This window comes from Chionomys nivalis, chromosome 12 (genome assembly GCF_950005125.1).
Source record: "Chionomys nivalis chromosome 12, mChiNiv1.1, whole genome shotgun sequence".
NCBI lineage: Eukaryota > Metazoa > Chordata > Mammalia > Rodentia > Cricetidae > Chionomys > Chionomys nivalis.
Genome location: NC_080097.1, coordinates 68,632,710 through 68,658,986, shown reverse-complemented (window position 1 = coordinate 68,658,986; position 26,277 = coordinate 68,632,710). Strand labels below are relative to the sequence as shown.

Sequence of the window (26,277 nt, the reverse complement as noted above, 5' to 3'; positions counted from 1 at the left end):
GAATCTTTACCCTTTATCTAGCCATGTCCTTCCTTGTCCATTCCTACTGCTTTCCAGTTGAGAGAAACAGTGCCTGCCTGCTCCATGACCCATGCCCACAAAAAAGAAGTCTTGGATAAGTAAATACCCCCTGTTTTACTTAAGTCTGAATGGAGCATGGTAAGCAAGGCAGGTTACCATTTGGGTTCTCATAGTCGGTTTGGTTTAATATTGATTATCTCATTGTGTCAATCTCTATATGATCTGAGGAAAGTCAAGCATATGACTCCAACATCCCATTGGACTCTATTATAGGCATCCATAGACATCTTTATTTATGGTACGGCCAACATATGGGTTAGATCCAAAGCAAGCATGTATTTGTCGACATTTAAATGTGTATCTTCTCAAGTCTGGTTTTCAGTGTTATTATTGAACACTTTATCATTTCCCTGTCATATTTACTCACCAGATGTTCAATTCCCACTGCAGATAAGGTATTTTGATTTCCCGTATCCATAAATAGATCAGGCTATTCCCAGCTGAACTACATACATCTCATGGTCCACACAACCACAGAGTTATGATCAATACTGATCTGTTGGATGAATCATTTATTAATCCCAAATTACATTTCCAAATCTTGTCCTTCTCTCCCTGTGCCTTCTCTCCCAGCTCTCAAGAGATACCAAATCTACTTACAGTGTTATTACTTTGCACTGTGGTGAAGACACCCAAAATTGGCACTCTGGGTGGCTTCATTCCTAACATCATTTTATACAGGAAAACCTGCATTCCAGTGAACAAAGAACTATAAAATTGATGCAGTTGAGGAAATTATGCCCTATACAGATAACACTATGGACCAAACTGTTCTAATAAGCATGGAAAATCTCTCAGACAATTAAGTTCCTGTTTAAGGCCATTTGCCTTGGAATTCCCTAAAGGATTTGGGAGGATGGTGAAATTGTTGGTGACAGAAGAAATGGCTGGTTGGAGCCCAAGCTGAATAGATTATTGAATTAAGGCAGGCTCAAAGCAGACTAGCAGGGAAAAGTGATGCTGAACTTTCCATGGCTCTAGTCTTGTTTCTGCTCTATTTAATAGTTTTCTGGGCCACTCTTGTTTTCGGGAAATGAAATAGACAAAAAATTCACTTTTTTCTGACTCAAATCCAGAGAGATTTGTCTTGATCAAAGTAGAGACTGGGAAAAATAGGGCCAAATGAGGGGAGAGAATTTTTTTCTAAACTCTTTATGATCTTCAAAGGGGGGGGGGATCATCTGAAAACCCACCAGAGTAGCGAATGTGCTAGGGAAAGTACCTATCATTATCAAACAGTTAAACCCAGCTGGAGGTCATGGGGTAATCGCCCATCTCCACTGATTTTCCAGCCTGTAAATAAGGAACGACTGAAAAATCCTGGTGACCTCTGGAAGGCAATGTGTAGTAATGCCCAGTTTATCTTAAAGTGCTTTATGTACATCCATTAGACATGCCTAGGGGCTCCTATCTACTGTGACATGACTCATGCTTCAGAGTGCTGTGCTGTCAAGGATAAGGACCTCTTCCTCGGGCTGGTGACTAAGCAGAAGTCTGATGCTGAGTAATCATATCCAGTGCCTGGGACAGAGTGTGGCATACAGCAAGTACTCAATAAATGTTGGAGTGGCTGAATGAGTGTATATATATGTGTGTGTATGTATATGGATGTGTATATACATATATATATGTATATATACACACACACACATGCTGAATGAGTTTCCTTTTCTCTCTTTCTTTTTCTTTTTCTTTTTGGTTTTCTGAGAAAGGGTTTCTCTGCGCAGCTTTGAAGACTGTCCTGGAAATCACTCTGTAGACCAGGCTGGCCTCACACTCACAGAGATCCGCCTGGCTCTGCCTCCTGAGTGCTGGGATTAAAAGTGTGCGCCACCACTGTGCAAGTATATGAATTTCTTAAACTTTCATAAAATTCCTACCCTAACCATGTATTGGAATCCTCTACAGAACAGGTGGTAAGTTATGGCATGTGAGCACATAGGGCCCATCACTAACTTTTGTCTGGAAACCTTCTTTTATGTATTCTGTGTGTTTTTCACATCATGCATCTTGATCCCGTTCATCTCCCCACCCCTTTGTATCTATCCTCTCTGCTGCCAACACCTCCCCCCCCCGGAAAATAAAATTTGAGAGAAAATTTTTAAAAAAAAATCTTATCATAGAGACTGTAGTGTGACATGGGGAGTCATATAGTATACCTTTTGGTCCATATATCTTTACTTGCAAGTATTCATTGCAAAGAATCATTAATCCAGTTCGAGGCCTCTGCCTTCTGCTACACTATCAATGCAGGGCCCTCACTGGAGCTCTTCCTGGATATCCTTTTGTTGCTCTATGTAATGGAGATCCTACCATGTTGGATCTGCAGGACCGGCCCCCTCACGTGCTCTAGCAGATCATATATGGGGTGGATGTTGGGGTGGGCAAACTCATAACTCTGGTTCTGGGCCTCTGTCCTCACCACCAGGGTGAGCTCTCTGCCCTCACCACCAGGCTGAACTCTCTGTCCTCACCACCAGAGCGAGCTCTCTGCCCTCACCACCAGGGTGAGCTCTCTGTCCTCACCACCAGGGTGGGCTCTCTGTCCTCACAACCAGGGTGATCTCTCTGCCCTCACCACCAGGCTGAGCTCCCTGTCCTCATCAGGCTGAGCTCTCTGGCCTCACCAGGCTGAGCTCTCTGGCCTCACCAGGCTGAGCACGCTCCAGCATTGTTCATTTGCCCTCTGCAGCAATGAGCAAGGGCCCGGGCAGGTTCTCGCGTTTTCATGCCCTCAGCGCTGACTCAGCCACACTTGCACCATCAGGGCCACCTCTGCTGTGCTGTGTGTTACCCAGCTGAGGCACAGGGGCCATCACCAGCTTTTGCACAGCGTGAAATTTAAGAATGTGTTTTTTTACATTTTTAAATAGTTGAAAAAATTTAGAATAGTATTTTATAAATCTTGGAATTGTATAAACTTCTAATTTAAATGCAATGAAGATTTTTAAAATTTTGTTTTTAGGATTTTGTTTTCCTTTTTTCCCAAGACAGGCAGGGTTTCTCTGTGTAGCTTTGGAGTATGTCCTAGAACTTGTTCTGTAAGTCAGGAGGGCCTTGAACTCGCAGAGATCCACCTGCTTCTGCCTCCTAAGAGTTGGGATTAAAGGTGAAGAATATGGTTTTTAGCTATCATTGTATATATTCATTGAATATGGTATGATGTCACATACAGACATTTTTGTAAAATTAGGTATTTTACATTGGGCATTCAATCCACAGTGTATGAAGCTGATTCCAGGCCACAGTGCAAGGTTGAATAGCAGTAACCATAACTGGATGGCCTTCAAAGCTGAAGATATTTGCTATCTGGGAAGTCACAGGAGACTCTTGCTGTAGAATGGAAAGTGGGCACTCTGGCTTCTTCCCACTCCATTGTTCTCTCGATGGATTTCATCATGTGCCACATGTGCCAGTATGCCACCCACCCAGCTGTGAGACTAAAACACAAAGATGAGAGAGGTACTTGATATTATGGGAGCTGAGGCTGGAGCGGCAAATGACCTCACTGGTCCCTCTGCCACCACAGCTGTGACAAGTGCTCAGACACTGCCCAAGGTCTGAATTGTCACTCACGACAGAGATTAAACTGTAGAGTGCTGGGGCAGATTTCTTTGGCCCTGTTCTCTTATAAAGTCCTGAGGTCCTTTTCATTCTCGGTTGGTTTTCTCTTTCAGATTAACTTGTGACAAACACCTTCGGCTCCTCATCCGATCCGCATCCTCTGTCTAACCACAGCACCCAGAAGAAGACCCTGAACACAGGCCCACAGAATACACGAAGGACACCAGTGTTGAGCAGACCCAAGAAGTGATTTCTTAATAGACAAATACAAGGCAACTTCCTCAGCATCCCGTGCCCCAGCGTTTTCACAAGTGAGCTAAGGCTGTACTGCTTCCAAGCACAACCAGTGCACTGCTCCTTGACCTTAGCATCCTAAGAACCGAACCCCAGTCTGGCTTTCTGATTCGTCATCTCTGCAAACATAAGTCAGCCTCCCTCTCATTTGGCAGCCTGATGGATCTTCTCCTGAGCAACACACAAACCCTGCCTGAGGCAAGGCAGCACACAACACTGACAATGGACAAAGAGAGCACCTTGGAATTTTAGCCAAGGTCATTCAAGGTCTACTTCTTGTTGGGTCATGGCTCTGACTCTTTGCCCATTTTTGTTGCCACTTCTTTTTTGATCTCTTCCTGCCTCCCCCTCACTTTCTCCCCCCCCCACTTTCTTCCTTTCTTCCTGCCTCACCCCCACTTTGTACCAGGCAAGGAGTCAAGGAAACTGATAGAAAAGCAGTGGTTGGGCCTGAGAGCAGGTAGTAGTCAGGTTGAGGTCATTCCTAGCCTACTGAGAGTCATGAGTCAGTAAGAGATTGCTAAAAAAAGAAGTGGACTGAACCCAAGGTCCCAGGGTCGTCCTCTGGTATCTACAAGTGTGCTCTGTGGGGTGTGGGGAGAAAAGAGACTTTCTTTCTTCTATAAACAAATTGATAAAAGCAGTGACAACTTAGGGTAACAATATTTACACTATTTTCTGTGCCTCTTGTATTATGCAGTATCCGTTAGCTTATCATATGAAAAGTTCCATTATCTTCCACAAAAAAGGCCTTTGGGATCTAGCCAAATGGCACTCTATAGTAATACCACACTGACAGGCCTCCCAGCAAGAAATCCTGAAATAATAGCCCTTATGAAAATACAGTTCCATCCTCGTACTGTATTTCCGCCTCATAAAATCGGCTCCAGTGTCCTAGGGTATGAATGCTGTGACTAGACTTGGGTTGTTGTTGTTTTACAAGGTTCCTGTTTCTGCTTAGATTTAATAGACATCTGTCTATGCAGAACGGCTCTCTTGCATATCGCTCTTCAAAGCTGACGCTTCAACATGTGAGAAGCAGCGGCAGATCACTTCAGTATTTCTTTCTAGCTCAGAACCAATTCTGTCAAAGGATAGAAGCGAGATTTGAAGACTGGACAGACCTAGAGGACAGCGCTTTATTTTAGTAAAATCAAGTGGGATCTTTACTCTGGAGTCAGTCTAGAATTCTTGCCCTTGCCCTGCCCTGGGTGTCAATTTAGACAGAGATGGAGGACGGGGTGCCAGTTTGTGCTCAGTGTGAACACATAGGCCAGCTTTCAGAACCCCTAGAAACCTACATGCCATTTGTGTATATTTTTTCCTGAGTTCCTCTGCATAGCCTGGGAACTCTTCTAAGGGCTGTGTTGTCTTCTATGAGTTAAAAGCCTGATTTAGTGGGAGGTCAATCAGCCAGGATTCAAGGGACTTCCGAGGGCGACATTCCTGCTTTCCCTCACTAGATGGCAGAACGGCTTAGCAGATAAAGTGGTGTGGGAAGCACAATAGAGAGGCAATGAGGGACTGGGACAGCACAAGCTGCTGGCAGAGGCAGCGCCACTTGGGCAGGCCAATATGCCCAGGACCATGGCCTCCTTTGTCTTCCCTAAGACCTCTAGGAACCTAGTCTTTTCCTTCCTGCCATGTGGTGAGAAGTTCTGGTTCTAGTATTTATACTGCAACTGGATAAAACAAACAGAAACCTAGTTCATTAAACCGGAAATAGGTATTCAGACAATACGGACTTAGCTCATAGCACTTAAGAAAAGGATTTCTGACCCTGTTGACAAATTCAGTGGGAATGTTCACTTGCCCTAGTGAGAATGCTGGTTGGTTTCGTTATATGTGAGGTGATGTGATGTTAGGTGGCGGGCACTGCCAGCACGTACCAGATTGGAGCTTTGGTGATAGATTCTGGGCAACTGATAAGGTAAGAAGGAAGGCAAGTACTCTACAGAGGACACCAGAATGCCCTGTGTTTTGAGCAGATAAACAATGTTGTAGCCTATACTAGTTCCCTAAAGTAAGTCCCTGAGGACAGGATAACTGACAAGGAAAGAAAGAAAGGTGGGTGGTTGGGGTGGGAACTGAAAAGATGGTTCAGGAGGCACCGTTGTTCTTGCAGGGGACCAGAATTCAGTTCCCAGCGCCCTACATCTTGCATTTCATATCTGCCTGGACCTCCAGGTTCAGATCATCCAATATCCATCCCCTCCTGGACTCCACAGGCACCTGCCTGTGCTCACTGACACACACACACACACACACACACACACACACACACACACACACCAGTATTTAAATCAGATAAGTGAACAGACATTGGTAAAATGTCCAAATAGGAAAAATCAGCCAACAACCATTTTAAGAAGCATCCTCTCCTCTGTTACAAAGACTGGCTGGGTCTTACCATGTCCCCACCCCTTGTTTCCTCCCTTTCCCTATAACTATTTGGGTTTGCACCCTGAGTTTACAGATTCCTCTCCCACAGTAAAGCAATCTTACACCTTAAACTCAAGCCAAGTACAGCAACTAACACTTTACGATTATGCCTGTTTTGAAGTCTGTTGAATGACTGAATACCTGAAGATGATGCTGATGTCAATGCTACAGTTACATGGCTTTTAAACCAGGGTTTACACTAGCACGAGTGATACTAAATCCCCCAGAAACAAGGCTCAAGCCCTTCCTTCTTGGGGCACTTGCTGTCATCCTAGCTCGGCTTATATTATGCTTGTTTGGTTTCTGGGTCTTATCTCATTGAAAGGGGTTCTTCAAGATTTCTTTCTGTCTCTCAGCACTTATCAGGGATAGGACTAAACAGTCCATATCAAGTAATAATTCAAACTTGAGGCTCTACGATGACAAAGACCTCACATTCTTGCTGTGTCAATGCCTTGGGGAATGAGCAAGCTAGCTTCTTCCAGGTTCTCCCATTTATCATTAGAGCTTGTAGGAGCACTGAGTGAGGCAAACACATAAAGATCTTATTCCGATACCTGCCACATAATACACAGTAGTATAATAACAGTGGCCCAAATAAGCTTTTATTTGACCACTATTATAGTTCCAGTGATCTCAGAGGAAAGTTCATGCTGCATTTATCAAAACTGATTTGTAGCTATTATGAGCAAAACACCGTGCCAGGCTTTAGAGGAACACAAAAGAATACATAATGCATCTAATATCAATAGGCTTTCTGTAAAGAGCAAGACAGTAGATGGGATTTTATGCTTTGTGACCCTAGCTCTCCATATTACCATAGACAATATGTAAATGAATGAATGTGTCTGTGTTCCAGTAAAATCATATTTCCAACAATAAACAGTAAAGGCCTGGGGAGGTTGCTCACCGTGGAAAGTGCGTATCATACAAGCATGTGGACCCGAGTTCAGTCCCCAGAATCTCTATTAAAGAAAAGTTAGGCATAGTGCTTCACACTCGCAAATCCTAACACAGAAGAGGCTAGGACATGGGAATCTCTGGGAATTTCAAGCCAGTCACCTTGCCCTATCTCACCCCCATCCCACTCCCTCCACACACACAACAGTGGGCCATGTGGGCCAACTCTGGGTCTAGTGTGGCTCCGGATATGATTATAGCACTTGTGGAATGCAGTCTCACGTACCAGATTGGAGCTTTGGTGACAGATTCTGGGCAACTGATAAGGTAAGAAGGAAGGCAAGTACTCTACAGAGGACACCAGAATGCCCTGTGTTTTGAGCAGATAAACAATGTTGCACCCCTCTCACTGGAACCTAGGACTTGGATGACAGAGGGAATCAAAGGACTTTCTAAAAGGACTCCTCTGCTCAAGTTGCAACATGGCATATAATATGCTAGATATATCTCAAAACATAAGTGCTTCAGCTTTTAACCCTCAAAGCATCGTGAAATGAGGCATTTCAGTAAAGCCTGACACTGAGGAGCTGAGCGACACTGCGAGTGTGACAATCGTGACGATTGGTACAGCAGGTGCTGCTAGACTTCAGGTTCAGTTTCATCGTAGGCTGGACCCACAAAACCCAAAGCACAGCTCCCAAACCATCATCTTTGTCCCCAGGATCCTGTAGGAAAAGCCCCAGCTTCTACCCTTACACACAGCACCTCAGATGCACCAAATTCTAAATTCAGGAATGTGACCCAAAAAGTGTGGTTGAACCAGACCTCTGGGGGGTTCTGCTAGGCACTGAGGTTTGAGAAAGAGTGCTCTAGAATATTCATCCATGCACTACAGAAACTCTCCTCGCTTGTTCCTAGAGGGTCTGACAGGAGACTTTAAAAGAGACTTCCATAGTGTGTGGGGGGGGGGAGGGGGGCTGTGTGTTTCTAGGATTTTTTTCTAAGGTTGAGTATGTGTCTCCCATGAAGTGAGAAATTTGTTAATGTGGATGCCTGCTGGACTTCATTAGAAAACTTGAAGCCATTCTGGTAGCTTAAATTAGGATATACTCAGGCTAAGGTACAGTCTGGCCTCTGAGGCATGAGGTACCTATGTTCTCCGGGGTAATTCTAAAATCCTGCCAAGGTCACTTTTTATCCTACCTAAGAAACAGAAACACCTGGAAAAATTACAAAAGCATCCTTCAGTCTCTCTCTTAGGAAATCCAGATTTAAAGGTTTTGGGGTAGGGCTTCGCTTCCAAGCCTCCAGGTCCGTAGTCTGCAGGTGATGTCTTCACTACTAATGTTCTAGGAGAAAGGTATTTGCCTTTAGAGCCCTACAATTCACACTGCACGCTGACAGTCAATTCAAATTTCTATAATCTATTGTGAGCACATTTGTATACATCATTGGCATCTATCTCACAATGCAAGACACACACTTTCCCATGGTTAGGTCGTGTGCACACAGGGACCAGTTGAATAGGAGCAAGTGTGCCTCCGAGCTGCTATCTAGTGTTCAGTTCTCCATTCTGGATTCACTATCCAGGCCAAACCCTCAGGCTTTCATCTCATGGCAAAGGATTGAGGCTTTTATTATTGTTGTTTTTTGAGATGAAGCACAGGTAAATATGTTCAGTCCCAGAGATTTAGGTTGCCCAAGGAGATTGTTCTAATAGCATCCCCAGAGAAGCAAGGCCATGTGAAGAGAGGCTGGCATCCGTGAAAACTTCCCGCTGAATTCATTCCTTGAAGACATTTATTTCAGGAAGTTATTTCCAATTTGGCATATAACAGCCATGCAAGTCAATGAGGATTTAGAATCCCTGCTCCCTATGGAGGGCATCTTATTTAAAGCACATCCCCGACAAAGCAATATCAAGGAGACACAACTGGAAATCTCTTCAAGAGGTGTCATTTCTCCAGAAGCAGATTTAGCAAGTACAGCAGCTATCCAAACAACAATCACATTCCTGAAATTCATCTAAACTTTTACCAGTCTGCTTCACTGGGGCTGTCTTCACTCAAAGTCCAACCATGGGGGCAGAGTTTAGGAATGGGCTTATTCATCTCACCATTTTTTAAAGGCTTAGTCTCAATGCTATTCCTGAGGTTCAGGGTATCACTGAATTCTTTTTCAAAAATGAAACAAAGGGTGTGGAACCATGCCTTAGTCTCTTTAGGTATCTACATCAACATACTTTACCTTTGACTGGATAATTTATATCACCATATCAACACAGATGCATCAGTCACAATTCTGGAGGCCGAGACAGCTAAGGGTCAAGACATCAACACATACAGTGCCTGGTCAAAGCTTGTCTTAATAAGGGTGATAATAACACTCTGGGTGCTCCATTCTCATGACCTAAGTGCCTGACACCTAATTGCACACTCCTTCTAACACTGCTGAACTACGACTATGTGTTTACATGGGAATCTGGTGAACACTTGCATTCAGAACACAATAGTGTGCGTCTCTAAAATGACGCCATTACAAATCATTCCAACAGTAATGACATTATTTTTATTGATTTGGAGATGTACTTAAAATGAGTCTTCTTACTGTACAAGGCCAACGGTGAAGAGAAGCAGCAGTGAAAAGCCAGCTTAGTCCTTGAAATAGAATTAGCTCAGAATTTTAAAACTAAATGGAGTTATTTTTCTATTTCTCTTCCTTACTTTTTCTCTCAACTGGGACCGTGTGGGACGTCCTGTCAGAAGGCTCCTCTGCTTTTGTCAGATCACTGGAGCAATGAGGAGGCTGCATCTGAGAGTCAGTTTGGTTGGATGGAATTTCTTAATTAGAACAGTGGGTGTGTTTATCATTTGAGAGGTAGCATGATGCCGTGGAATAATCCTTTTGTACACTGTGAATATGTATTCCTCTAATTAGTTTAATAAACAGCCAACTGGCCAATAGCTAGGCAGGAAGAGGTTAGGCAGGAGATTCAGACTGAGCAAATGCTGGGAGGAAGAAGGCAGCATTGCCAGTTAAACACAGAGGAAGCAGGAGATAAATATTGCTGTGCTAGAGAAGGTACCACCATATGGAAGATTAGAGATAAGAAATGTGAGTTAATTTAAGTTGGAAAAGCTCGTTAGTAACAAGTCTAAGCTATCAGCTGAGCATTTATAGTGAATAATAAGTCTGTGGGGTTATTTGGGAGCTGGAGGTCCCGACAAAAAAATTCTGCCTACAGCATGGTCTCACACAGAGAAACCTGGATTTTAGAGGTGGCATACCTGAGTTCAAAGGCTGGCATGGCCACCTAACTGTGTGACTATCAGCAAGTAAGTTAACATCTACAAGTCTTGTTTTTTTTTTTTTTAAATGGACCTAAAATGACATGTATTTCAGACTTGTTAGGCCCAGTGCTAGAGCCAATTAGGCATCTGCACAATTATATATACAGATACACATTTGTACAATATGAAGACACCCAATTTTATTTTAGTTAAGAAGCACCTTTTCTTAAGGATTGCACACTTCTTCCTCTTTCCCCCTCCTCCCTAAAGACAGGCACACTTGATACCAAGAGAGGAAACCTGAATGTTCATTTCCCCTATGTATTAGTGTTGTTGTTATATGTTTAATTGTTGCTTCGTGTTTTGGTTTGGTGGTTTTTTCTTTAGTTTTTGTTTGTTTGTTTGTTTGTTTGTGTTTTGTTTTAACAGGGTCTCAGTCCTGGCTGTTCTAAAACTCACTGCTTCGACCAGACAGGCTGGCCTTGAACTCTCAGAGATATGGCGGCCTCTGCCTCCTGAGTGGTGGGATTAAAGGAGTGTGTCACAACATTAGGCTGCCCTAGAACTCCTACTTGACCTTTTACTTGTTACAGTACAAGAGAGAGCCTCTATGACCGACTTTCTTATTTTATTTTTAAATAAATCTGCAAGCTAAAGAGAGAGGGTTCACTTAGAAAATGTGGTCTTAGAATCTGAATCTGGGAACTGGGCCACTTTGGCAGTGGTGCATGTGATGTCGGGGGTTCTGTGGGCTTCCCTCGATGGAGGTAGAGGAGGGGACTTGTGGTCACGGATGGCGCGCAACATTGGGTGTTCCAAGGTAAGCCCACGACTGCTAACTACAAATGGTTCTCATGAACTGAAGCCATGGCACTCCCCACTTCACTCAATACAGAAATTTCAGAGCCATCCTGTAGGGGGAGCCAGAGACCTTCCCTTTTCTCCTTTCTGCACCTGAAGAGCCCTTTACCAGAAGAGCAGGAAGCCTGAGAAGCCAAGGCTGAGTCAGGCCCAATGCATTATTTTACACTTATTTTTTTTTGAGGGGGTGGGGGTGGACGGAGGGGGGTGATGTCAAGCCTTAAATGTACTTGGTTTAGTTTGGGCATGAGAGATGTTGATTCAATAGTAATTTCATCTAATGATTTCTCAATCATCTATCTATCCAGGAAAGTTTGGGTTTTGTTTGGTTTTTGATATTTTGTCTTTTCAAGGCAGGGTTTCTCTGTGTAACCCTGGATATCCTGGAACTTGCTTTGTAGACTAGGCTGACCTCAAACTCAGAGATCTGCCTGCTTCTCCCTCCTGAGTACTGGGATTAAAGCTGAGCGCCAGGACTGCCCAGTTAGGAAAGGTTTTTGTTTGTTTGTTTATTATTATTATTATTATTATTATTATTATTATTATTATTATTATTATTTTAAATTTTTAGAGTGTGCGTAGTCTGTGCATCTGTGTGTCTGATTGCATACACATGTACCCTCCCTCCATATGCAGAGATCAGAGGACAACTTCTGTAAAGTCATTTCTCTTTTTTCCCATGAGTCCTGGGATTGAACTAACAGTGTCAGGTTGATGGCAAACCCTTTTACTGGCTGAGCCCTATTGTTGACCCCAGAAGAACTATCTAATTCCTTTTTTTTTTAAAAAAAAAAATGGCTTGTAATCAGTGGTTCCATAAAAAAAAAAATCACTTCAAACTTTCATTAAGCTTCTCTGTATGTAAAAGTGTCCTGCTACACAACTGTAACATATATGCTTAGGTCAGTCTTTTTTTTATTATTGATTTTTATTGAGTTCTACATTTTTCTATGCTCCCCTCCGTGCCTCTCCCCTCCCCTTCAACCCTCCCTTCAAGGTTCCCATGCTCCCAATTTACTCAGGAGATCTTGTCTTTTTCTACTTCCCATGTAGATTAGATCCATGTATGTCTTTTTTAGGGTCCTCACTGTTGTCTAGGTTCTCTGGGACTGTGAATTGTAGGCTGGTTTTCTTTGCTTTATGTTTAAAAACTACTTATGAGTGAGTACATATTGTATTTGTCTTTCTAGAGCTGGGTTACCTCACTCAATATGATGTTTTCTAGCTCCATCCATTTTCCTGCAGTCCCCACAGACTTCGAAAAAACAGTACTCAACTTCATATTGAAAAGCAAAAAAAAAAAAAAAAAGCCGAGCTATGGTGGCGCACGCCTTTAATCCCAGCACTCGGGAAGCAGAGGCAGGCAGAGGCAGGCGGATCTCTGTGAGTTTGAGACCAGCCTGGTCTACAGAGCTGGTTCCAGGACAGGCTCCAAAGCCACAGAGAAACCCTGTCTCGAAAAACCAAAAAAAAAAAAAAAAAAAAAAAAACCCAGGATAGCCAAAACAATCCTGTACAATAACAGAACTTCCGGAGGCATCACGATCCCTAGGTCAGTCTTATGCAGGCTCCCTAGTTGTTCAGTCTCTGAGAAACCCTCTGAGCCCAGGTTAGGTGATTGTGTAAGCACCTCCCATGTATCAAGTCCAGGCAAGGGGACTTAGAATAAGGAGTAGGATCGTACAGATCCTGTTCCCAGTTTTAGAGTCTACATGAAGGACCCCAGCTTAGGCTCCTAGCAATAGTGAATGAGTAGCCTGAACTGATGGTCTTCTGTGACAAGATTGTTGGTGCCTGGCCCAGCTTTCATCAGAGAGGTGCCATCCAGCAACTTATGGGGGCATGTGCAGAAACACAAAGCCAAACACTAAATGAGGTTGGGGAATCCTGCAGAAGAGGAGGAGAGAGGATTATAGGAGCCAGGGGGTTCAAGGACATCAACAAAAAATGGCGTATCAAGTAAGTAAGCAAGTCGGTCAGCATCTTCTTGATTAATGGTTGATGTGGGTAGTACTCGAAGTTTATAAGAAGGCAGGCTGAACAAATAAGAGGAGCAAGCCAGTAAACATCACTCCTCCACACGTGCTCCTGCTTCAGTTTCTATCCTGACTTTCCTCGGTGATGAGGTTACCTGGACTCAACCTACTCTTTCTGAATCTGGTAGGGGATGTAGTCATGACCCAAGAACTCATCAAAAGTCTCCCAACCAAAAAAAAAGTCCAGGACCAGATGGTTTCGGTTTAGAATTCTACTAGATTTTCAAAGAACTAATAGCAATACTCCTCAAATTGTTTCACACAATAGAAACAGAAGGAACATTGCCAAACTCTTTTTATGAGCTACAATTACCCTGATATACAAACCACATAAAGACATTACTAAAAATTAGAATTACAGACCAATCTCACCCATGAACCTTGATGCAAAAATACTCAATAAAATACTGCCAAATCGAATCCAAAAACACATCAGAACCATCATTCACCATGATCAAGTCGGCTTCATCCCAGAGATGCAGGGATGGTTCAACATATGAAAATCTGTTAACATAATCCACCATATAAACAAACTGAAAAATAAAAACCATCTGATCATCTCATTGGATGCTGAAAAAAGTTTTGGACAAAATACAACATCCCTTCATGATAAAGGTCTTGGAGAGAACAGGGATTCAAGGAACATACCTAAACATAATAAAGGCAATATACAGCAAGCCAACAGCCAACATCAAACTAAATAGAGAGAAACTCCCAGCGACCCTACTGAAATCAGGTACAAGATAAGATTGTCCACTCTTTCCATATTTACTCAATATAATTCTTGAGGTCCTAAGCTAGAGCAATAAGACAACAAAAGGAGATCAAGGGGATAGAAATCAGAAAAGAAGAAGTCAAACTCTCACTATTTGCTTATGATATGATAGTTTAGATAAGTGACCCCCAAAATTCTACCAAGTAACTTCTACAACTCATAAACACTTTCAGTAATATAACAGGATACAAGATTAACTAAAAAAAAATCAGTAACCCTCCTGTACACAGATGATAAATGAGCTGAGAAAGAAATCAGAGAAACATCACTCTTAACAGTAGCCACCAATAGCATAAAACATCTCAGAGTAATTCTAACCAAACAAGTGGAAGACTTATATGACAAGAACTTTAAATCTTTGAAGAAAGAAATTTAAGAAGACACCAGAAAGTAGAAAGATCTCCCATGCTCTTATGTAGGTAGAATTAACATAGTAAAAATGGCAATCTTACCAAAAGCAAAATCTACAGATTCAATGCAATGCCCATCAAAATCCCAGCAAAATTCTTCACAGACATCGAAAGAATGGTACTCAACTTCATATGGAAAAGCAAAAAAGTACCCAGGATAGCCAGAACAATACTGTACAATAAAAGAACTTCTAGAGGCAACACAATTCCTGACTTCAAACTCTACTACAGAGCTACAGTACTGAAAACAGCCTGGTATTGGCATAAAAACAGACAGGAGGACCAATGGAATCAAATCGAAGACCCGGATATTAATCCACATGTTTTTGAACACCTGATTTTTGACAAAGAAGCAAAAAATATCAAACAGAAAAAAGAAAGCATATCTAACAACTGGAGCTGGCATAACTGGATAGCAATATGTAGAAGAATGAAAATACATCCATATCTATCACCATGCACAAAACTCAAATCCAAATGGATCAAAGACCTCAACATAAAGCCAGCCACACTGAACCTTACAGAAGAGAAAGTGGGAAGTACACTTGAATGCATTGACACAGAAGACCACTTCCTAAATATAACTCCAGTAGCACAAACACTCAGAGAAGCAATCAGTAAATGGGACCTCCTGAAACTGAAAAGCTTCTGTAAAGCAAAGGACATGGTCAACAAGACAAAACGGCAGCCTACAGAATGGGAAAAGATCTTCACCAACCCCATATCAGACAGAGGTCTGATCTCCAAAATATACAAAGAGCTCAAGAAATTAGTTATCAAAAGAACAAATAACCCAATAAAAAAAAATGGAGTACAGACCTAAACAGAGAACTCTCAACAGAGGAAATCTAAAATGGTGAAAGACACTTAAGGAAATGGTCAACATCCTTAGTCATCAGAGAAATGCAAATCAAAACAAATCTGAGATTCCATCTTACACCTGAAAGAATGGCGAAGATAAAAAACACTGATGACAACTTTTATGCTAGAGAGGTTGTGGGGAAAGGGAACACTTCTGCATTGTTGGTGGGAATGCAAGCTGGTACAGCCCCTTTGGATGTCAGTATGGTGATTTCTCAGAAAATTAGGAAACAACCTTCCTCAAGACCCAGTAGTACCATTTTGGGTATATATCCAAAGGATGCTCAATTGTTCCACAAGGACATGTGCTCAACTATGTTCACAGCAGCATTGTTTGTCATAGCCAAAATTTGGAAACAACCTAAATGCCCCTCAGTCAAAGAATGGATAAGGAAAATGTGGTACATTTACACAACAGAGTACTACTACAGAGAAAAATAACGACATCTTGAAATTTGCAGGCAAATGGATGGATCTAGAAAACATCATATTGAGTGAAATAACCCAGACACAGAAAGACAATTATCATATGTACTCACTCATAAGTGTTTTTTAAACATAAAGCAAAAAAAAAAAAAAACCAGCCTACAATTCACAATCCCAGAGAACCTAGACAACAATGAAGACCCCAAGAGAGATATACGTGGATCTAATCTACATGGGAAGTAGAAAAAGACAAGATCTCCTGAGTAAATTGGGAGCATGGGGACCATGGAAGAAGGTTGAAGGGGAGGGGAGAGGCAGGGAGGAAGGGGAGCAGAGAAAATTTAGGGCTCAATAAAATCAATTAAAAAAAACAGAGAAAGAAAAGACATGGTTCTTCTCCTGAGTGTTATAGAGCCTCAGAGAAAGAGCCAGGCCCTGAAGACATCAGTGTGTGTGTTACACATTTAAGTTGGTATGTGTGCACATGTGTGTGCAGTCATGTGTGGAGGACAGAGGACAACCTTAATTATCATCTTCAGTTGCCATACTATTTTTTTAAACATGGTCTTTCAATGGCTTGAGGCTGCCCACTGAGCCCTAGGAATCCACTTATCTCTGCCTCCCCAGTGCTGGGATTACAAGAACACCTGCCATTCAAAACCTTATATGTAGGTGCTAAGGATTAAATTTAGGTTCCCATGTTTGTGAAGAAAGCATTTTTTTTCTTTACTAATGGATCCATCTTCCCATTCCTTGAAGGTATCTTTATCTTACCTTAGCCAGAGCTAAGCTGGACTAAAGAACTAGGAGATAATGGACAGAGGTTGTCTTAAGATTCAGCATTGCAGTGATGCGTGTCTGTATCAGGCGGGAAAAACTACAGCTAGCTCCTAGAGTGGTAAAGCTGACCTGGGCTCAAGAAAGATGCCTTCCTGTCAATGACACTACCCTCCACGAGCACACGCTACCCTGCAGCGGAGTTCTCTCTCCTCAGAGAGTCACATTCCTCTTCGCTGCCCACCTCTGCCCTGCATCCCCAGCCTCGGCTGAGGTCCAGTGTTCCACAGAACCTTCTGCACCCCTGGCCCACACACAGGCTTGCACACACTCTCCTCTGAACTCCCACAGGCTTTCTGCTGGACCTGGCAATTCTGGACTTAATTACATAGTAAGTAGTGTAACCTTCTCTCATTTCATGTCTGTTTATCTTCTTTCCAAAATAAGATTGAAACTTATCCTCAGATAGGAACTATGTTTTTTTTTCTATTGCTGCTGTCTCTAAATACTTACACACATACATACACATACACACATACAAACATACACACACACACTATGCACAATTTTGTTTTTAATCATCTTGTCATACAAAGAAAGAACACTTAGGCATATATTTATAAGTAGATATCTCCAATTGGGCCAGGTGGTGGTGGTGCACGCTTTTAATTGTAGCACTTGGGAGGCAGGTGGGTCTCTGTGAGTTCAAGGCCATCCTGGTGTACAAGAGCTAGTTCCAGGACAGGCTCTAAAGCTACAGAGAAAGCCTGTCTCAAAAAAACCAAAAAGAAAAAAAGATAGAAAAGAAAAAAAGAAAGATATTCCCAATTCTTTCTTTATCCTGTGACTGGCCACTAACTCATCTTTCTATTTCTTACTAGAGCATTCTGTTTTCTGGTGAAATTTGTTGACGGGGTTAAAGTCTAAGATTGGGCCCACAGTGAATAAGATAGGGTTAGTTTTTCACTGATGGTTCCAGTCAACAGTGGCTCTAATCATATTCCCCATTATGCCAGTCAAAGAAATGGGGTGAGACCTGTTTGAAATCACAACACAACAAAATGGGATGCTGTGTCTGAGATACTCCTAACCTAGCGCTAAGCACATAACAGGTGCTCAATAAAAATGGGTTGGGCTGGGCTGGAGAGATGGCTCAGAGGTTAAGAGCACTGACTGCTCTTCCAAAGGTCCTGAGTCCAATTCACAGCAACCACATGGTGGCTCACAACCATCTGTAATGAGATCTGATGCCCTCGTCTGGCCTGCAGGTGTACACTGTACACATAATAAATAATAAAGAAAATATTTTTTTAAAAATGGGTTAGGCAGATGTATAACTGACTCAGTGGGAAAGCGTTTGTCTAGCACAAGAAAGACCTTGGGTTTCATTCAGCTCCAGCATCAAGATAACAGGAGGTGCATTAGTACATCAGTGAGTTTCTCATATGGCATCCTCTAACCACAGGAGACGACCCTCCATACAAACATCTACGCACACAAAGAGAGCACAGCTGACCTCCCCTGGGGTAGTTTCTAAAGGAACAGACATATGAGTTCTCCAGAACATGTTGTTCATGTCTCAAAATAAGATCCACCTCTCATTTCAGGGCACACGTATTTTTAGTGGTCAGGGGAAGGATTTTTGTAAGGAAAACAATGAAAGGGCCCATATTGTGGGAACAGGGATTAAAATAAGCTGGGCCTTGCCATCTGCAGACATAGATGCCTGCCCACCCTGCTGCCTTTTGTGGGGTTCCATCCTGCTCTATCTGTTCCTTTTGTGCAGAGAGTGAGGCCAGGATGTCTACTGCCCTGCTAACAAAGCTTGCACAACGTTCTTGGTATGTAACACACACTGGCACATTTCCCCATCAAAGCCCTGCTATAATTCCAGCAAAGACGCTGCCATTGTTTGCATCCTTTTCCTTTTATTGATGACAGTTCTGAGAAAGCAGAATGGGGGCAGATCAGGCGATCTTGCATAAAGTAGCTGAGGAAAAGCCAATTGAGCTGGGACAGAACAGAGGACTGGATTCTGGTCTTTTTGGAAGCCCCTTGGTCCTCTGCAAGTTCCACAGGCTGCTCAAGTGCCTTGAAACTTAGGAGATACCATGCCAGTTCTGTGTGCCTCTCTGGTTCTCATGGCATTTCTAGAAACTGGAGGTGGGCAAGGAGGAGTGCAAAAATGGAGAGATGGAAATGCATTTGCTTAGACCAGCTCTCCCCCTCCCTTCCTGCCTCAAGTGAGGTGTCGCAGGATGAGTAGGGTAGTGATGGAGGGATGCCAACCAAGCAGCAGAGGAGACACAGCCTTTCCCAACTCACTCCTCAAAACTCCCAGTCTTTCAATGTTAAAAAAGCCCCCAAGATCAGAAAAAGGGTGTAGACATCAAGTAGTCAGACTGGAGTAAACTGCCCACCCCATACTTTCAGGCTGTGTGAACCAGGACAAGTCAGCATCTCTTGAGCTTCAGGTGCCTGATCTGTAAACATGGAGTAGTTAACAATGCCGACCTCGTAGGTTTGCTCTGAAGATGGAGTGCAGATGGAGCTGAGGGGCAGTAGGACCCACACGGAAGCCTCTGAATACCCACTGCCATTATGTTGATTGTACTGTTGAGTGTGCAGCATGGTATATGCAACCATGCCTGCTTTATTATACAATATATGAGCCCATACCAAGGATAAGAATTGCATCATGGTATGGGTTGGGCACTAAAAGATACAGGCTGTGGTGTTACCTCTGTTTTTTAATCACCTGCAATATCACCTGTCCCGACACTCCAAAGGGTGTGAAGCATTGGGGTAGACTTATATCTTGTACTTTATCTCAAATCCCAGCCAGTGAAGGCAGTATTCCTCCCCGTTGTAGGATGAGGACAAAGCTGCCCGAAACGTTTATACCTAATGGTCCTTTTCCTGCTTTAAAGTCCTGTTTCCTGAAAATGCTCACTTGTTTCCATGGTGACTCATGAGTTCAATGGTTGTTTCCCAGAGAAATATTCTATGTGTTAAGTCAGACAGAGGAACCTCCTGGAGCTGTCTTGAGTCTGAAGGACTTCTTTACAACAGGCAGGAAGGTTTGGGATTTCACCCAAGGGCAGTTACTAAGAAGCAAAAGTACTTTATTAAAGATGTTTTCTTCTATAAGGGTGGACAGGTTCTTTTTATTGTTGCGATTATTAATATTATTATTATGATTTCATAGTCCAGCAGGCCACTGTTGTGTTTTCAGTTCCAACATTGGAACTCCCCACCAGATGGCATCATTCACAGGTTTCCTGAACTTCCCAAAACTGAAAGGCAGGACTCTCTGTCTATGTCCTTCCTGGGCCAACTGAAGAAACAGAGACCCCAGGTCACAAAGTCAGTCAGCCCCAGCTCATGGCCATACTCAGGACACACCTCAGATCTGCATGTGTCTTTTGTGATCTTGGCATATTGACAAGAAAACCATTTTCAGCAAGCACATCTCAGAGCCAGGAAGAGAACTCTTCCACTAGGCAATAAGTGAATATGATTGAAGTGAGAAGCCAGGGTGCTGGGGCTCTAATTAAGGATATCCACACACGCAGGCGCCTTTACACACGTACATCGAAGAGTGTGTGGGCGACCACTGTGGCGACCCAGTGCCTTGCACGATGCAAGCACATCTCCATACGATATTTTTAGAACATTATCTAACAATGTCTACAAAATAAATTATTCATGCTCTTTTATTTGGCATTTCCTCTTTGGTAATATGGAAATATCGATGGAAATAGAATTTCACAAATATATGCTTGACACTGTTTATGAAAGCACTGTTCAGAGTAGCAAAGAAAGCATCCAGGTGATCCACTAGGTCCTACAGGTCTACTATAAAACAAGCGGAAAATGGAATTTTACCCAAATGGCTAAGACATTTCCCTTATCCCAGAGCTGAAGGGATGTCTACCACATGTTACTATAAGAGCTAAATTGCAGTGGAACATAGCTATTTGAAAGAATTTCTTATGGGAATATCATCATTCCTCTAATGTGTGACTATAAGTGTGTGTACATCCATTTGTTTATGTGTGGTGTAGGATGAGCTTGCAGAAAGGTGTGTAGTTTGTTAACACTAGGCATCCGAGGTGGGGTGGGTTCAGGAAGGATGAAAGGAAAAAAGATATTTGCTGTTTTCTTTGTTGGTATTCCAAAGTTTACAGTGGTTACAATATGCATATGTTGTTTATGAAATATATGAAGTATTACCCTCATGACCATTAAAAAACAAAACAACAAAACACAAAAGACAAAAACAACCAACCAAGGAAACAAAAACTTCTGAAAGCAAAGACAGAGAAAATTCTAAAAATAAGTTTCTCAAATTCTGTTTTGGCCTGTTCCTCAGTCAACATCATAGGAGCAGAAATATTGTTATGTTAATTAAAAATACACAGCATCAAACAGTAAGAGGAACAAGGAACTGTCGATCTAAGCATTCTTGGAGCTAGTTAGTTTTTGTGAGCATTTTCCTGTCCTAGTCTTGATTCTGGAATAACCTGCTAAACTTCGCACCTAGGAATGTCCCCCCCACCCAGAGAGGGAATAGTGATACCAAAGTGACTTGAGATGTTTCATCTTGTTCTGCCTCACCCCCGACTTTGTAACTATAGACAGACCCCACCAGGAGACAGAAGCAACTCTGGCAGGCAGATCTTCTGGGGCATCAGAACCTGGGACTCTTAAGACTGGCCTTGTTCCCATGAGGTTCTTTAACCAATTCTGACTCTTCACTTGCACAGTGACAACAGACAGAACTACGAACCACACAAGTCCCGGCTCTTACAGTGATGACCATGGGATTCCAACAGTGATAAAACCATCTGAAGCATTAGCTCAGCCCATCCTTCTGGGCTGTCACCATCCAGTTCTAAAATCCTTAACCCATCCTACCTTAAGAGCCAGTGAGAAAGCAAAATAGACTGACTTACCAAGCCAACTTCTGTTTAAGTACACAGACACAAACACGGGAGGCACTGTGAAGAAATCTACTACAGAATTCACTTCCAGCCAGAACCACAGCTTATCGTTGGCTGCAATAAACTGGGGGCAAAGAGAAATAAGACAGAAAAACAAAATGAGAGGCATGGTGCCAGCATTTAATATATGTCCTTTTGTCAAAGAACCAATGTTGGGTTTCTGTGGGGTCTGGAGGATGACACTCCGTTCTTCTCATATTATCCTGTATACCAATCGCTAGCATGTTTGGGTGAATGCATAACCTTTTTAAGAAAGTGACTATATGCCACATAGGCCTTGGAGAATGATCAGATAATATAATTTCCTGTGGTTCCTGGCAGCCTCACAGAGAAGGATGAGGAAACTCACTTCCCTGGGTTTTTCTAAGGTAAATATAACTGTGAACGAAGTGCATATATACGCATTCACGCACATGTCTGCAATTCCCATTTCATACAAAACTCCTCATGAGTATCATCTAGTATGGGCCCCCAAATCCCATCAACCTTCACCCCTGGTTGGCTCTGACAGTGGTGATCTCAACACTGCTAAAGATAAATTGATGAGCTTAAGATACTTTTGTTTCTATTAAAATTTACCTTTTAATAGAAAAACACATTTGTGTTTGAATATGTTAGAAACTTAGGAACACTGAGACAGTGACGATGTCATTGTTTCAGGCCCTTTCCTTGAACTATGTCAAGCACACATTACAGGAAATGTCCAGCTATGCAATGAGCTTTCCCATGGACCTAAGAATAGAAAGCAGGTGTGCAGCCCACCATGGGGACCTCAGGCGTCTCCTTGCCTGGGAGAGCAGTCCTGGGTGGCATGTGTTATCCCGGAGTTTCAGATTCTCATACCCCACCATGCTACTCCTGGGAGAGGCCACCAAACTTACCCGCAAGCCAAAGTAGAGAAGGAAGAACACGTTGAAAGCCATGTCGATCTGTAATGTGAAATCTTTGTAGAAATTCTGGCAGGATTCTATTGGGCTATTAGATGGGAAGAAGAAAAAGCAAGAGGTAAATAAAAGACAAAGAAAACATCGTCACTGCTCCCACAATGCTGAGAAACGGTGGGTGGGGTAGAGGACAAAATGAATGTTCATTGAATACATTTGGTCTTTCTACCCCTTGTGACCATCAAGCAAGCACTGCCAAAGGGGTTTCCATTCAACCATTCAGTATTTTCTTCTTTTATTTGCTGGGGGGGGGGGTGTGTGTGGCAATTTTAGATATTATTTTTTTAACATCATTCAACAGTTGATCTAAGACTCAAAGGAAGGTCATGCAGACTCCTTGGAGGAAGGGCAAGCAGGAAGGACTACCAAATTCCTTGATTTCACATTAACCCTTAAAGAACTGATTTCTTCAATTAAAAGAACTTATCACAAGGCTAAACATCAGACCCTAGCCCTCCAGCCCTTTAAAAGTGGAGCCCATTTTCCAGTAGCTAAGTCTGGATCTTAGAAAAGCTATTAGCAGATTTGTAAAGGACCCAGGAGCATCTCAGGAAAGCTCTGGAGGAGAGGCTCCGGGTTACCGTTCTAGCTAGTCTAAGCATGGACTTCTTGTGTGGTACTCTGCACTGGGGAAGGAAGCAATGTTCAACAATAAAATTCAAGACCATTAAACTAGTGTATGGAAGCAGTACTCTAAGGGTTAATTTTGTTTGTTGTTGTCGTTGGCATGCAGATTAATGGGCTTTGCTGTGTGTGTGCCAAGCAGCCAATGCACACCCCCAGCACACTTCTATTTTGTTCAAGAGTCGGCAGTTCCAAAGGGTACTACTATACAAACTGGTACAACGCTTCCATGAAGAGTTCCCACAGCAAACCGATCAGAACATCACCGTGTGAACAGTGCCGAAGGTTCGGGCAGGTGGGAAGCACCAAAGTCTCACAGACATCTCAAAACTACAATGGAAATTTCAGTAGACTGCTGTCTGTAAGCAAATGGAAGCATCCAGGCCAGGAATAATAAGACAGTGAGATGAGGAAAAGGGAAGGAGAATGGAGGGACCCCCGAATTCTTCTTCAGATGAGAAGCTAGCTGGACCTCCCCGATCATGAGCGAGGGAGCTGCAGAGGTGCATCAGGAAAGATTTCTGAGCAGCATTGCCACTTTAGAAATCATTGCATAAGATACCAGTTAGTATAGTTGTACTTCAATCAGGGCAATGCTTGGCTGTTCAACAGGCAGGAATTGGTGCAGCCTGGGAATGCAGGGCCCACTCAGAGGTAAGTCAGTCTATGGGAAACTCCAGTCCTGTGACATGCACTGGCTTTCCCCATTCTTCATTGGGATTACAAACCAAACATGCCCCTGGTCGTGTTCCAAACCACTGATGTGTGGTAACCCTCCACACACAAAGGCAGAGGAACCTATTCTTGCATTTACAAAGTAAGCAGACTGAATGAACAAAAGCTATAGAAAATGGTTGCTTTACAAAGGAAATGACAACTGTCGAGTTCTCAGTAAGGCAAGAAAAGTGAGAGGGGAGACAGAATGGAATCTGGTTAGTCCCGTGCTGAAAAGAGGCAGGAACAAAAGCTTATATGAAGCAGCCTACCATTGTTCTTTATTTGTCCCTGCCCAAGCATGAACTTAAATGAAAACTAGGACTTGTAGTTAATAAAGGACATGTTTACAATTCTTAAGCCATGGTATGGTATTATCAACAACAAGAGTACAGTATGTTCCTAAAATATGCATGAAGGGTGACAGGAAAGATCTACTAGAGATCCCGGGGACCTTAAGTTGACAGTATGTATCTCTGTGGTGAGACAGCCACTGGCAGGATATACTATTGAAAATTAAGAGGTGTGTGTGTGTGTGTGTGTGCATGCACACATGCGCACGCACAAGAGAAAATGTGAGTGAAGATGCAGGAGATTTGTAGAAAAGCCTTGCACTCATGTGCTCCATTGTGCTAGCAGGAACTTGGCTTCTACATTGAAAGACATAGTCACGTATTTTGTTGGTACTCACAGTCAAGGGAACCAAAGGAAGGCCTTGGGTTCAAGTTCATCAAGGAAAATCCATAATTAACCTCATTAAAGTCAAGAAATAAGTTCAGTATTGCCTTCCCAATAGTCATGGAAGGAGATATTGGTGGCATTTAGGGAATCTCGTGAATTCTCTAGTGCCTATTAATTCCATGAGTTTGTGGATTCATTTAAGAACTTGTTGGAAAACATTTTTCTAGACTGTATTAGAGAGATAACATTTAAGTGTCACTGCGGTTACTTTTGTTCAATATAAATGGGAAGAGATATTCAAGAAAGTACTAACCATCAGGCCAAAGCAACGATTCCCCATTGTTCCTTGATTTCCTGGTCAGTTCTTTTGTTCTGATGCTTTCCATGTCACACAGTGTTTAAGTGCAACAATGAAAAGACTTTACTCTAAAAAGATACCAGGTTGAAAACCAAATCTCAACACTCCATTCCCATGTATAATAAGTAATTCAGAAAACATAATAGACCTTGTCACTGGCTGCTCAAAATTTAAAACTGACTTAACCATCACCTCCTTACTATTCACTGTGTTTTATACTTTGAGCTAAAACAATAAAATAGAAGCTGTTCTGCTACTTTGAGTGTCTGTTCCTCTGGCTGAGGTGCAAGGTAACAGAAATACATCCTTAGCTATGGACAAGGTTGGGGTAAAGGGCAAGAGGTGGGAAATTCTGAGGCAGAAACTGAACTGAGTCTCTGGGAACTCAGGTGGAATAGGAGAATTCTGGTGACACATTTTATATCTCTTTTAGCAACTTCCCCTGCAATGGGAATGGCCGGAACAACACCCTGCACAGTGTTTCAAGTAGCAAGGGAACTATTTATCAGGATCCCTTCTGAGATAAATCCTCTCTGTGCCTATAGTTCATGCTCTCGCACAATCAGAGACCACAGAGTGGAGATCCAAAGCCCCATTATTTCATTCCCCAAAAGGAAACAACCCATGGAGTTTACTGTTCTTTTCAAAAGATAATCCATAACTCAACAGCCAAAAGGTTGGCCTATCAGGATTTATTTTTCTCCCCAAGAGACTTTCTCTTAGCGATCATTACTCATTGCAGGAGGGAACCGAAATGGAAGCACTTCTTCGGTCTTGTGTAAAGCGCCAGGGTTTCCTTGTCTACATCCGCAGATGGCAGCAGGGAAACGGGGCTGCTATTTAAAACTACAAAAGAAAAGGATTCTGAGTCACATTCTTAAATTTAGATTGCCATTCTGATGAGGCATGCCCACATCAGAAAAGGCTTTGGGTGAACATTCTATGCCAATCATGTGTGGAGGGGTTAAGAATAGAAAAGACATCAGTTCTAACTCTGACAGCAGCAATCTGGTCAACCTTAATCCATTCCTAGTTAATGAATAACTAGGTAAGTAGAGCATGTAATCCCTATATCCGATGGAATTTTCATTTTTAGGCTCCCACAGTCTGTACAGATTGGGTGTGATATTGAAGCCTTGGGGACATTTAATGTCTTGACCAGGAATCTAAGCTCGAGGATCTTTGGAAAGATCCCCTCTAAGAAATTCCTTCTGTTGAGACATGTGCAATAAA

The 26,277-nt window shown here is 42.6% G+C and overlaps 1 protein-coding gene across 8 annotated transcripts in view; it reads right to left on the bottom strand.

The window, feature by feature from the left end:
* The window catches only part of Kcnma1 (potassium calcium-activated channel subfamily M alpha 1), a 740,126-nt gene that overhangs the window by 286,151 nt on the left and 427,698 nt on the right, over nucleotides 1-26,277 (bottom strand). For all 8 annotated transcript variants that reach the window (XM_057786232.1, XM_057786233.1, XM_057786234.1 and 5 more), the window contains exons 4-5: nucleotides 22,605-22,698; nucleotides 21,676-21,787 (exon numbers count right to left, since the gene is read on the bottom strand). In XM_057786232.1, coding sequence (XP_057642215.1) covers nucleotides 21,676-21,787; nucleotides 22,605-22,698 — 206 coding nt within the window. The remainder of the gene's footprint in view (nucleotides 1-21,675; nucleotides 21,788-22,604; nucleotides 22,699-26,277) is intronic.